Source organism: Macaca thibetana, chromosome 11, assembly GCF_024542745.1.
Source record: "Macaca thibetana thibetana isolate TM-01 chromosome 11, ASM2454274v1, whole genome shotgun sequence".
NCBI lineage: Eukaryota > Metazoa > Chordata > Mammalia > Primates > Cercopithecidae > Macaca > Macaca thibetana.
Genome location: NC_065588.1, coordinates 21641797 through 21656810, shown reverse-complemented (window position 1 = coordinate 21656810; position 15014 = coordinate 21641797). Strand labels below are relative to the sequence as shown.

The following is a 15014-nucleotide window of genomic DNA, read 5'->3' as shown; positions in this document are numbered from 1 at the left end:
CATGCTTCTTACAACATTTAGTTTTCACAGCCTTTTAACAACTATTACAAAATCAAAATATCTAACAAAACGAGGAAAAGCAAATCATCTCCTTATCCAATTAGGATATTAAGTGTATATTTCTAATCAATCTAATAACTTTTATAAGTTTACTGCATGCATCTGAAATGACCTTTGAGAAAAGATTAATTTAAAATAGGGCAGGTGTATTCACTGCAGTCTGGGTATAAAGAGTTCTATCCCTGATCTGAGGATACAGGAAAAAACAAACTTAGTTTCTCCTACTATACTCTCACAACACAGAATACTTCTGCGACCAAATGCGTGGGGTGTTTTCTACACACTAAGCAAGCAATTATTCTGCACAGGACACCATCTGGCTGTCCTCTAATTCAATTCAGTTCTGATGTTATTATCTACCTGGAGATAGCATCAGGTCCCACATGTTGAGGGATCAATCTCACAGGACTGTCTTCTACTTCCAATACCAACTGCAAGTCCCGGGTGTTTCACCAGTCCGTCTGACTAACCAATTACAAATCAAGGGGCTCCCATGAGCCCCTTTCTTAGGTTCAATTAATTTATTAGAACATCTCACAGAATTTGGGGAAACACTTTACTTACATTTACTGGTTTATTATCAAGGATGTCACGAGGAAACAGAGGAAGAAATACATAGGGCAAAGCATATAAGAAGGGGCATGGAGCTTCTATGCTCTCTCCAGATAGACCACCCTCTAGCAACTTCCACACGTTCGGCTATCCAGAAGCTCTCCAAACCCAGTCCTTTTGGGTTTTCATGGAAACTGTGTTATGTAGGTGACTGATTAAATCATTGGCTGCTAGTGATTGGCTTACCCTTCAACCCCTTTCCTTTCCTGGGGGTTGAAAAGTCTAAATTCTCTAATCATGCCTTGGTCTTTCCTGTGACCAGTCCCCATTCTGAAGCCACCTAGGGGCTAACCAGTCAACTCGTTAGCATACAAAAGGACACAACACTTTGGAGATGCCAAAAAGTTTAGGAGCTGTGTGCCAGAAACCTGCAGGCACAATATTTTATTGCGCTTCACTATTGTTTTACAGATAGTGTGTTTTTTACAAATTGAAGGTTTGTGACAACCCCACATCAAGCAAGTCTTATTGGTGCCATTTTTCCAACAGCGTGTGCTCATTTTGTGTCTCTGTCACATTTTGGTAATTCTTGCAGTATTTCACAGTTGTCATCATTATTGGATCTTCTATGGTGATCTGTGATTAGTAATCTTTGATGTACTATTGTAATTGTCTTGGGGTGTCATGAACCACACCCACCTAACACAGTGAACTTAATCGATAAATGTTCTGTGTTCTGACTGCTCCATCAACCAGCTGTTGTCCTATGTCTCTCCCTCTCCTTGGGCCTCCTTATTCCCAGAGACACAATAATACTGAAACCAGGGCAATCAGTTACTCTGTAGTGGCTTCTAAGCGTTCAAGTGAAAGGAAGGATCACATATCTCTCACTTTAAATCAAAAGCTAGCAATGATTATTAGGCTTATTGCGGAAGGCATGTGGAAAGTCAGGCTTCTTGCACTGAACAGCTGGCCAAATTGTGAATGCAAAGGAAACATTCTTGAAGTAAATCTAAAGTGGTAACCCAGTGAACACATGAATGAGGAGAAAGCGAAACAGTCTTCTTGCTGATATGGAGAAAGATTTAGTGGTGTGGAGAGATTAAACTAGCCACAACATTCCCCTAGGCCAAAGCCTAACCCAGAGTAAGCCCCTAACTGTTCTCAATTCTGTCAAGGCTGAGAGAAGTGAGGAAGCTGCAGAAGAAAAGGCTGAAGCTAGTAGAGGTTGGTTCATGAGGTTTAAGGAAAGAAGCATCTCTACAACAAAAAAATACAATTGATAACTGATTAATGTGGCTACACTAAACAATAGATTTTCAGTGTACATGACACAGCCTTCTAGTGGAAACAGATGCTATCTAGGACCTTCACAGCTATAGAGAAGTCAATGCCTGGCTTCAAAGGACAGGCAGACTCTCCTGTTAGGGGATAACGTAACTGGTGATCTGAAGTTGAAGCCAATGCCTATTTACCACTGTGAAAGTTCTAGGGCCCTTAAGAACTTTACTACATCTACCCTGCCTGTCTTCTATAAATGGAACAACAAAGCCTGGATGACAGCATGATATGGTTTGGGTCTGGTTCTCCGCCCAAATCTCATATCAAATTGTAATCCCCAGTGTTGGAGGTACGGCTTGGTGGGAGGTGACTGGATCATGGGGACAGTTTTTAATAGTTTAGCACCATCCTTAATGGTTTTCATGATAGAGTTCTCATGAGATCGGGTTGTCTAAAGGTGTGCGGCACCAGCCCCTTTCTCTCTCTTCCTCCTGCTCTGGCCATGTAAGATGTGCCTAATTCCCCTTCCCCCATGATTGAAGTTTCCTGAGGCCTCCCCAGTCATGCTTCCCGTACAGCCTGTGGGACCATGAGCCAATTAAACCTCTTTTCTTTATAAATATTACCACTCTCAGGTATTTCTTTATAATACTGTGAGAATGCAGTAATACACAGCATATCTGTTTACATGATTTATTGAATATTTGAAGCCCACCATTGAGACCTACTGCTCAGAAAAAAAAGATTCCTTTCAAAATATTACACTCATTGACAAGGTACTTGGTCACCCAAGAATTCTGACAGAGATGCACAAAGAGATGAATGTTGTTTTCATGCTTGCTAATACAATATCCATTCTGCAGCCCATGGATCCAGGAGTAATTATTACTTTCAAGTCTTATTAAAGAAATGCATTTCATAAGGCTATAGCTGCCACAAAGGGTGAGGCATCTGATGGATCTGGGAAAAGTAAATTGAAAACCTTCTGGAAAGAATTCACCATTCTAGATGTTATTAAGAACATTCATGATTCAAGGGAGGAAGTCAAAATATCAACATTAACAAGAGCTTGAAAAAAGTTTATTCCAATCTTCATGGATGACTTTGAAGGGTTCAAGATTTCAATGGAGAAAGGTAGATGTGGTAGAAATAATAAAAGAGCTATAATTAGAAGTGAATCCTGAAAATGAGATTACATTGCTGCAATCTCATGATAAAATTTGAAAAGATAAGGAGTTGTTTCTCATGGATGAGCAAAGAACGTACTTATCTGAGATGGAGTTTACTTCTAGTGAAGATGCTATGAGTATTGTTGAAATGATAAAGGATTTAAAGTATTACATACACTTAGCTGATAAAGCAGTAGCAGAGTTTGAGAGAACTGACTTTTGAAAGAACTTCTACTCTGGGCAAAATGCTATAAAACAGCTTCACATGCTACAGAGAAATGTTTCATGAGAGGAAGAGTCAACTGATGGGACAAACTTCCTTGTTATTTTAAGAAATTGCCACAGCCACCCAAACCTTCAGCAAGCACCACCCTGATCAGTCATCAGCCACCAATACTGAGGCAAAACTTTCCACCAACAAAAAGATTATGATTTGTTGAGCTCAGATGATTGCCAGCATGTTAAGCAATAAAGTACCTTTAAATTAAGGTATGTGCATTGTTTTTTTAGACATAATGCTAATGCACATTTAATAGACTGCAGTATGTTATAAATCTAACTGTTGTATGCACTGGGAAACTGAAAAATTCGTGTGGCTCACTTTATTGTGATATTTTATTTCCTGTGATGGTCTGGGACTGAACCTGCAATACTCCAAGGAATGACCGTATATATATTACAGTATCACACCTCACGAGTTAAAACGTAGGCTGAGATCCAGTCTTAGATGCTTTGACATTCACTTTTCTTTGGTGGCCAAATGGACCAACTGGATTGGAAGTCTCTTCCTAGCACTATCGATTTTGAGTAAAGTGACCTAGCAGTTCATTGACTATATATCTATAACCAGTCTTTAATAAATGGTTCAAGAATTTAAAATTACATTTTGACATGTCCAGTCAGTATATGAAAAGATACCTCTTTTGTTCCTTTAAGATTCAAGCCTTCATGCCAATCTGGTCCCAACGCACTGCCTACATTATCTGCTTTAGATTTGCTTCTAGCTTCCTTTTTCCTTCCTAAAGAGATGAAATTAAATAATATAAAAATTACCAGGCAGAGAAATAGGTTAGTGTTCTGAAGTTTTTTATTTAGGCAACGTAACGATTCATATATATACATACATTACAGCATGACTAAACTATGTTACCTCTATTAATCATTTTAGTCACTATTTTAATATTTTTCTGATGGAGAGTTACAAAATGGATACTCTTTCAACTGTGTAAGTTGTGTATAAACACACTCAACTTACATTTTGGATGTTACATTGGTTAATCTGAAGGGCAAGAAAATTAGCCTTCGAATTTTTGTAATTTTGTCAATTTTTAGCACCTCCAAAATGTACAAAACTCGTTTAATTTTATGATCTAAAAATTTTTTAAAGACATCAAACTTAAAAAATATGTTTATATTATCATTGCATTTTTTACAAAACTTCTTTAGGTGTTGCCCAAATGTAGCATCTCTTTGCAAAGATGCAGATGGGCTGAGTTATTCAATTCATTTTAAATTTCTTATTTTAATTGTACATATAAAATACATACATATATAAAATATATATAATAGAAAATCTGAAAACTTCATGTAAAGATACATAAATACCCATATTACTATTTCCAAAATTTGTTTTATTAAATTTTCTTGTAGCCCTTTTCTATATGGTTAAAACAAAGTTTTGTATGAGAATTAAGAGCTAGATGCTACGCTTACCTTCAGTTGTATATCTGGTTCTTTTCTGTGCAATTTTAGCCTCTGGTTTTTCAGCAATGAGCTTTGAAGTCAAGAATTCAGCTGCTCCTGCATCGAAGAAAGTATTCCCTATAGCTTTATCTTTAATGGCCCAAATCACTTCACAGCCTTCAATTTCATACCTAAAACAATATTGAAGTTACTAAGAGTAATTTCAAAAGTCTAAGTAAAAAATCTTTGTATTTGCAAATAATGATCTCCTGAAGTAAAAGCAGGGAACACATTTTTAAGGCAAACTGGGAAAAACTTATTATAAAGAGGAATATTAACGTTCTTTAAAGATACTAAGAAAAATAGAATAGTAAAAGAAACTAAAGCTGTTTACAGAAAGAACCTTTAGGTGACAAATACATGTACTGAATATGAATATGTATTAAGTGACAAATACATGTAATTTCATTACAATGTACATCATTAGAAAATGTTCAATTTCTACAACACACTTATTATATGAATGGCCCCCAGGGGTAAGCAGTGCTTTTTAAAAACTCTGGTTATAGTGTAATCAGTAATGGATGGATGGTACATAGCTATAACATTGAGAATCAGTCACTTATTTGGTAACGACTTTTTGTATCTTCAAAGCACATTGTGGAAGGAGACAGAAAATGGAGAGAATCAGAGTTATAAGCTAAAAATCTTAAGGATCAAGATCAAGGATCTTAGAGGAAGGAACGAATGGACATGGTATATGTAAGCCACCTTCTATTACTATTTACCACTAATGTAAGGTAATGGGCATGTGATATTTTATTGAAGGTTTAGATACTGAGAAGTGGTTTTCCTAACAATATTCGTTTCACAAAGTCCCTGAAGTCCATTATAATTAAGGTGATCATATAATTTATCATCTAACTTGGTATACTATCTGCTACTAATAGTCATTTTTGGTACAATTGGTGGAAATGGAGACAATCCCAGTCAAACAAGATATATTGGCCATCCTAACTATAATAGGATTTTATCTAAACTTGCAATACTAATAAAATACTGTAATTAAAAAGTTAAGGTATTAATTTTTCACATTTCTTTACGGTACAAAGTACTGCCATCTTTATTTTGCAGACTGATATAACACAGTTAGGTTATACAACTTTTCAAAACTAATCAATAAACAGATTACAGAAAAAGGGTTTAGTACATCTGAATCCAGGTCACTTGATATTCACACTTTTCAACATATGGTGATAAGGAGCTCCTTGCTTCATCTAATAAGTCTTTACTTTTCCAGCTCTCCTATGTCAGTAAACATTTAGTCACCAAATTTCAGATTAGTGGGTGAACATTCAATTTTATGTTAGTCTGTCATATAGCATTACTGACCAGTGGAAAGTGGAATACACACACATTTGGTAAAAAAAGTTTGTATTTCAATTTACATACAGACATACAGTTATCATGTAATGCTTTCTTTTTGATAAACTGGGAATTTGTATTACCATTTTTAAATTTAAAGTAATATTACAATATAACACCTATCAGTGTAGTTTAACATACTGATGACTGACTAGCAGACGAAGTTATTACAAGCAACCACAAGAAACTTCAGTACTTGCTCTACCTCTGAAGACACCTTCTAATCCTCTTTTCCTAACTTGAACTATGCAAGATGCACAAGTTTGACGATCATCATCACATACAGAGGGGAAATATGCTTTCATTTTTAAAATGACTCTACAAAAACAGACAATGAGGTATTGCAGTTTTGTGAAGTTATGAAAAACAGTATCTGTTTGAAAAGGAAAGGATTAACTTACACTTAGAAACAAGAAAACAGATAATAACTGAAAAAAATGTATAATGAAGAACATGAGTATTACTTTCACTGAAACACAGTGTAGAAAGGGTATGAATATGCCAAGTTTCATGACAGACAAAGACCTAATCATTTAGCAGACCTAAAGTCAGAGAATAACATTATGTGGGTCCATTTTTATTTATCAAAGAAGAGCTTACTAAATACAAAATTATAAGTTTTATCCAATTATACTGTCTTCAATCTCCAACTTAAAGAAAATGATGAATCGGATTAAATGTAAGACTCTGAACATTTCTGAACATAAAATTTTTAAATGTAAATAATGACAGTTACAATAATAGTGATACTTTGGTGATAGCTGATGGAGAAAACCTGTCATGTATATATTATACACATGGATTTGAAACCCCATTTACAATAAATCTATACCTCTTCCCTCTTGGCCCACATTTTGGTTTTGACCCTTTCTCTGTATTTCTACATACAATGCCACAAACTTCATAACAACAATAATGACTGCTACCTATAGTACTCAGGCAATTTAAGAACTCCTACAGGCTTCCACTTGGTCAGATCATCCTCTAAAAGCGGGGCAAAAACCTAGTCTGAGAGTTGGATTGAATGCAAGTGAGCATAGATATGGCTTTGGAAGAGTCCTTATTTTGATTCAAATTTGTCCTCTTTGTGGTCTAACCCAACTTTATGGCCTGAAAAAGATCCAGACTATTTCATGTCAATCATCTGCTAGAGGATAAAATCATGAAGTGAATCAGTCTTCTGCAGGCCACAGCGGGATATTTCTCAATGGTTTTTGAACTTGTAATGTCATCTTAAGATGAAAATATTTCATATTAATTAATGTGTTCACATTTCCTAAGCCACCAAAAACCAAGAGCTGGAAGAACCACATATCCTAAAACAGGAGTCACAAATATTCTAGGTTACACTGGCCAGACAGGTAACATGAATGTGTGAAGCAGGATTTATCATATAAGCAATAAAAAGTGGTGAGGGTGGCCGGGCGCGGTGGCTCAAGCCTGTAATCCCAGCACTTTGGGAGGCCGAGACGGGCGGATCACGAGGTCAGGAGATCGAGACCATCCTGGCTAACACGGTGAAACCCCATCTCTACTAAAAAATACAAAAAACTAGCCGGGCGTGGTGGCGGCACCTGTAGTCCCAGCTACTCGGGAGGCTGAGGCAGGAGAATGGCGTGAACCCGGGAGGCGGAGCTTGCAGTGAGCCGCCATCGCGCCACTGCACTCCAGCCTGTGCGACACAGCGAGACTCCGTTTCAAAAAAAAAAAAAAAAGTGGTGAGGGTTATCACTAGAAATCTCAAAAGGTGCAAATATTTAAATTTTTTTTTTTTTTTTTTTTTTTTTTTTTTGAGACAGAGTCTCGCTCTGTCGCCCAGGTTGGAGTGCAGTGGCCGGATCTCAGCTCACTGCAAGCTCCGCGTCCCGGGTTTACGCCATTCTCCTGCCTCAGCCTCCCGAGTAGCTGGGACCACAGGCGCCCGCCACCTCGCCCGACTAGTTTTTGTATTTTTTTTGAGTAGAGATGGGGTTTCACCGTGTTAGCCAGGATGGTCTCGATCTCCTGACCTCGTGATCCGCCCGTCTCGGCCTCCCAAAGTGCTGGGATTACAGGCTTGAGCCACCGCGCCCGGCTTAAATTATTTTTAAACATAGAATATACTTATAAAACACATTTAGGGGCCAAATTTGGCCAACCACCTTGAGACCTAAAGCATTCCCAAAACATATATATTTTATAATAAAATTTCTACAATTATGGAGTCCACAAAAGCTAAAAATAAAAAGGTGAATTTTTCCCCTTGAAAATGTATGAAAATTATATTTATCTTTGATTTTCAGAATAAAAAACATTTTCCAGTCTGCCAACAAATCACATGAATCACAAAGCAATTGTTAAATTTAAAAACAAATGATTTTTAAACAATTTAAATATGTTATATTTAAAAATATATACTTACACTAACTCAAGTGCAATACCACCGTTCCCTATGATCATGATTCTTTTAGCTTTAGTAAGCTGTTTCTGAAATTCCTATGTTAAAAAGAAAATAATGAGGCAGTATTTTGTAATAGCGGGCAATATCTGAAATAAGAGGCTTCAATGATAATATTCTAAAAATGTAAATATTTTATTGAATTTGTAAAGAAAAAAAAATGAATCTCACTTTCCCACTCTATCAGGGTACATCCTCTCAATTAATATTACAAAAGCTCCCTTTTCTACTTTATCCCAAGCTGCTTTTACAGCAATGCTTCTCCTGATTTTCCTTTCCTTTTAGGTCATTACATTTACAGTACTTCAGAATTTCAGCAGGAGGCACTATTAACTTACCACATTCCCAACTATTTGACCAAATCAATTATTCTTTCTTTTTGCCTAGACTCTCAGTTTCCCTAGAGTTACTCAACACTCAAAACTTCTAGGAATGAGGAATGAGAAGCTTAGCAGCACAGCGGTTAAGAGCAGACTCTGGAAGCACTGGCTCTAGCAATTACTAACTGAATGACTTTGCAAGTTGCTTACCCTATATGCACCTCAGGTCCTTCAACTACAAATAGAAATGATCCACCGGTCGCGGTGGCTCAGGCCTGTAATCCCAGCACTTTGGGAGGCTGAGGCAGGTGGATCACAAGGTCAGGAGATTGAGACCTTCCTGGCTAACACCGTGAAACCCTGTCTCTACTAAAAATACAAAAAGAAATTAGCTGGGCGTGGTGGCGGGTGCCTGTAGTCCCAGCTACTCAGGAGGCTGAGGCAGGAGAATGGCGTGAACCCGGGAGGCAGAGCTTGCAGTGAGCTGAGATCGCGCCACTGCACTCCAGCCTGGGTGATAGAGCAAGACCCTGTCTCAAAAAAAAAATACCAAAAAAACCCCACAAATAAATGGAAATGATAAGTGACTATATATCCTGATGCTTCTGTAAAGATTACGTGAGATGATACAGACAAAGTTGGTAGGAGTAGCAGGTGCACAATAATGTCAAACGTTTACGGGAAAAAAAAATGTTATTAACATTCTAAGACAGATAAATTGATGCCTCCACCCTCCAGAAAAAAAGACCACAATGAGCTTACAGAAGCCAGTGGTAATTCTTTGGGCACTTTCGAAAGTATAGAATAGTCTCATTGCTTCAAAATGACATCTGAACAGAAAAATTCCCCCCTCCTACTAAGTTTCTATTATCTCCAAACTTATAATATTCACTGAAGCTGATATCTTTGAAATTCTCCAAGAAAAAAAACCACTGAAGTTTATTTTAGTTTGTCCTTCATTGAGGATATTGCAATTTAAGAAAGACCTATAAGAGCACTAGGACCTAGAGGTGAAAAGCACAAGTTTAAATTGTGTATCTGATAAACTTAATAGCTAAATTAGTACAGACACATAATTAATCTCTCAATCTCAGTTTCCTATTTGTAAAGTGGGAGTAATAATCGTCACACAGGATTATCACGAGGATTCAATGAGTTCATGTATGTAGAAGACCTAGCTGAAACAGTTATGAGCTCAATCTCTGATAATATGAACTTAAATTGTTTACAAGAAGATAATCAAGTTCCTTTAAATTTTCTCTCAATTCCTAATGATTTAATTAAGAGACAAATAGGCTGAAAGAAAACCTTATTAATTTTTCAGAATATAAATTATATTAATGCAAAATCATCATGTCACGAGACACAACAACAAACATGAGGCTAGACATAGTATTGTGAAACCAGGAAGAGCTTCTTGGCAATAAGGGTTAATAAGCCCTGAATTAAATTACCAAAAGGAAGTTATATAATGCTCCAAATACAGATGTTTCACCTTATTGGGACAGTTTATCTAGGGCAGAACGATAAGTCAAGTGACTTTTTCTGTTCTATGATTCTATCATGATTTTGTACCACAAAGATCTTTTGAAATTTTTTTGCTGGAGAATAAGATCCGTAATTTTTGAATTGCTTTTACCTTTTTGGAAAAAACTTGTGTTTCAAATGTGGCATGTATGTGTTATATTATTTAGGCTGCAAATCACATATTCCCAAAGTAGAGTAATGAATGTGTGTGTACTGCAAGTTGTTAATATTCAGCAGAGTCATTATATCTGGGTTATCTCACGCTGATAACACATCAGCATGAACTTAAAAACATAATATCAACTAAAAATAAATAAATTGACAGGAATAGGCCGGGCGCGGTGGCTAATGCCTGTAATCCCAGCACTTTGGGAGGCCGAGGCAGGTGGATCACGAGGTCAGGAGATCGAGACCATCTTGGCTAACGTGGTGAAACCCCGTCTCTACTAAAAATACAAAAAAATATTAGCTGAGCGTGGTGACAGGCGCCTGTAATGGCAGCTACTCAGGAGGCTGAGGCAGGAAAATGGTGTGAACCCAGGAGGCAGAGCTTGCAGTGAGCTGAGATCGCTCCACTGAGCTCCAGCCTGGGTGACAGGGAGACTCATCTCAAAAAAAAAAAAAAAGAAAGAAAAATTGGTGGGAATAAAACATAACCACTCTGTGGTTTATTGGTCATGAAACAAAATTCCCTTCTGCCATTATAATTTAGGAATCATAAGTGGAACAGTTTAATTCGAATGTAGAAAAGTCTTTTATTTTCCTTCCCATGATTCAACCTTAAAATGTTACCTGAGCACTATCTGTATCACGGATTCCTAATACGTAAGGATTTCCTTCACATATCAACTTTGGTTTAGCTCCAGCACACAGACAGAGTTTCTTATATACATGCTGATTGCCATCTTCTGTTACAATGCACTGTAAATACATTAAACAATGGGAGAAAAGGGGGACACATAATCAACATGGATACAATTTCACTTTAAATTAAAAATTCAATAAGGCAAAAGCAAAACGTAACATATTAAGGTTGCCTCTTGGTGGCACTCCGTTCTTTGTTATAGCAATTACAAAACTAAGCATGAGAATACGTGCACTGATCTAGTTATTCTTAATCATTTTAAGCTCATGAACCATTCTGAGATCTTGTGAAAACCAGTCTTTCTCCTCTGGAATAAAAAGGTACATTCACGCAAAGTTTTACATTAAACTTCAGGGAATCCCATGTTGGTTGAAAAGGTATGTTGACCCCAGATTAAAAACGAAACTTCAAGACATTTTTTAATTAAGCTTTCTCATTACACCTGTGACAGGCCTTGATGAAGATTTCTGATCTCAAGGGAAGTTACTATAAGACGACCTAGTAATTCTAATCATATCATACCTTCGTATCTATTATGAGTACAGAAACGCAGTGAGTGGTGCAAGAAGTTACGGTATATCTTCTTAATCTAAAAAGACTAGGAAGTGCTATTAAAAAAAAAGCAGTATTTATATTCTTAAGTAAAAATAATGACTTCACTAGCAAACAAAATGCTTTTGGGGTATACTTTAGTATAAGTAAAGAACATGATAATCTTCAATCCTAGCATGTACTGGCTTTAAATTTATATTAATTTTTAATAAAATAAATGGGTCTAAAACTACATATCAGAGATCTAGTGTTCATTCTTTAATACTGAATGAAAAACTACATATAAATAGTAGCCTTTAGAAAACATTTAAACATAACGCATGATACTATGAGAGATGTTCAACTTTGTTTGAATGATTTAAGTGCTCATGTTTGTGCCAATTATTTTATTTACAAACCTTGGCAAATTGTATCATAGCACTTAATACCCAATGAGACATTTATAACCCAAATTAACTCTTTAGTTGCAAAACAAACACATAAAACCAGTAATCCAGCATAAGCATAAGCCATATAGAAATTTTATACAAGTCTTCTTTCAGATAATCTCATTAGAATTTTATCTGACAAGAACAAAAGTTAATTATAGGCACTGACAAAACTTAAAAAATAATTTGCATTTAGCTGCTGTAAAAACAAACAGCACAAACACACACAAAAACTCTTTCCATACTGCTAAATTTTTGCCAGGAGATGTAGAAGTAAAACATACTATCTCTAATTCACTAAAATATGTAAAGGACACTTCTCCAGACGGAAGTGAGTGACACACTCTGCATCCTCGCCTCACCGGGAAACTACTGAAGTTCCTGGGGAAGCACAGTAGCATTTCATATAAACAAGATGGATGGAGAGAGGCCAGCCGCGGTGACTCACACCTGTAATCCCAGCACTTTGGGAGGCCGAGACAGGCGTATCATGAGGTCAGAAGATCCAGACCATCCTGGCTGACACAGTGAAACCCCGTCTTTACTAAAAATACAAAAAATTAGCCGGGCGTGGTGGAGGGCACCTGTAGTCCCAGCTACTCGGGAGGCTGAGGCAGGAAAATGGCGTGAACCTGGGAGGCATAGCTTGCAGTAAGTTGAGATTGCGCCACTGCACTCCAGCCTGGGCAACAAAACAAGACTCCATCTTAAGAAAAAAAAAAAAAAAATGGATGGAGAAGAGAAAACCTGTGGTGGCTGTTAAGGCCCTGATGCCGAGTATGTGAAATTGATATCATCTGATGACCATGAATTTATGGTAAAAAGAGAACATGCATTAACATCAGACACGATAAAAGCCATGAGTGGCCCAGGTCAGTTTGCTGAGAATGAAACCAATGAGGTCAATTTTAGAGAGATACCTTCACATGTGCTATCAAAAGTATGCATGTATTTTACATACAAAGTTCGCTACACTAACAGCGCCACCAAGTTCCCAAACTCCCAACTGCACCTGAAATATAGCACTAGAACTGCTGATGTCTGCAAACTTCTTAGATTGTTAAATAAATTATAATAAACTGTTAAAAAAAAAATGTAAAGGACAATGGATAAGAGAAGGCAGACATGCACTGCATGTGGGATATTTTTCAAATGGTAACGGGAGGCATTCTGCTTCATTCAAATGCCCTAACACAAAAATTCCCTCACAACACATTTAGCATATTGTGAGAGCCCACCTCAAATACAAAATAAATTGACAATGATATTACTTGGAATATGTAATACCACTATAAGTATTAGAAACTTATCTGGTTTGAGGATTCAGATTTTTTCTTGTTTCCTGATAAAATTCAGTACTTTTACTTTTTTCTCTCAAATTACTTGTGTTTCAAATGTGGTATGTGTTTTATCCCTAAAGGAGATAAAACACATCTCTAATTTATGGGTTAGACCTCATAAATTAGAACTGCCTTATATAAACAACTATAAACCTACTTCTTATCTTGCCTAAAGCTCATCTGAGGATACTGTAAATCATCTAACTACATCCTTTCCTGAGACTGCCTTCTTCATTCTCATGCAAAGGGTAACTGAGTCCTGCTGAATTTATAGTAGAAATCTCACTCAAATCTTGGATATTTTTTACAACTACATTGTCCCTGTCTCAGTTCAGGCCTTACATCATTTTTCAAATCAATTTTTTAAAAAATTGTTTATTCTTTTTGAGACAGAGTCTCACTCTGTTGCCCAGGCTGGAGTGCAGTGGCACAATCACAGCTAACTGCAGCCTTGAACTCCCAGGCTCAGGTGATCTTCCCACCTAGGTGTCCCAAGTAGCTGGGACCACAAGTGCACGCCACCATGCCTGATTAATTTTTTGTATGTTTTTTGTAGATATGGGTTTTTGCTATATTGCCCAGGCTAGAGTAGAACTTCTAGGCTAAAGCCATCCACCTGCCTTGGCCTCCCAAAGTGCTGGGATTATAGGTGTGAGCCTGTACATAATTTCCTGACCCTTTACATAATATTTGACTATCATAACCACCTTCTAATTCGGTTGGCTACTGGCCACTTGTTCATTCTCAACACTCCTATCAGATCCATCTTCCTTAGAAAAAAAAAATCAATTTTATTATTGATGTCTCAGCTCTTAAAATCACCTTACAATTTCTCCCAAATATAAAACAAACTCAACTTCTTAGAGTATGACATTAAAAACCCTTCAGGATCTTATTTACTTAGCTTCTAGCCTTGATTGCCAATCTCCTTTACTTAACTATACCCTAATCCCTTTGACATCTCTATTCTTCATATTTCTTTTCCTTTCTTTGGGTCTTTGTACATTCAACCTCCTCTTCCTGGAATGCCCCTTTCCACCCGGCGAACTCTTAATTTCATTTATCTGTTAATACCCAGCTCATTTTACTCTCTCTGTGAAGTCTTCCTAAATCCCTGATATCAGAGCTTTGACAGTATTTCAGTGACTGTGTTTTTTATATGACTGTGTTTTTTTATGTCAATATAATTATTGTACGCATGTTCATATTCCCTTTGACACTGACAGTTCCTAGGAGCAGACACCTCGTATTATCCCTACTGCATCCCAGCACCTAATGCAGTAACCAAAACACAGTGGACACTTTATAAACATTAATGTAATTTGAAATGTGAAGACTAAAATCCCAAATCTAATTATATAATTCCAATAAACTT

General features: G+C 36.9%; 1 protein-coding gene and 1 pseudogene across 4 annotated transcripts in view; one reads left to right on the top strand and one right to left on the bottom strand.

Moving 5' to 3' along the window:
* PYROXD1 (pyridine nucleotide-disulphide oxidoreductase domain 1) overlaps positions 1-15014 on the bottom strand; it is a 37059-nt gene that overhangs the window by 9044 nt on the left and 13001 nt on the right. For all 4 annotated transcript variants that reach the window (XR_007717613.1, XM_050747637.1, XM_050747638.1 and 1 more), the window contains exons 4-7: positions 11247-11375; positions 8572-8645; positions 4776-4936; positions 3981-4081 (exon numbers count right to left, since the gene is read on the bottom strand). Coding sequence is in view for 3 of the 4 variants with exons in the window: in XM_050747637.1 (XP_050603594.1) it covers positions 3981-4081; positions 4776-4936; positions 8572-8645; positions 11247-11375 (465 nt within the window). In the remaining variant the exon portion in view is untranslated. The remainder of the gene's footprint in view (positions 1-3980; positions 4082-4775; positions 4937-8571; positions 8646-11246; positions 11376-15014) is intronic.
* LOC126930529 (elongin-C-like) lies at positions 12890-13363 on the top strand (annotated as a pseudogene).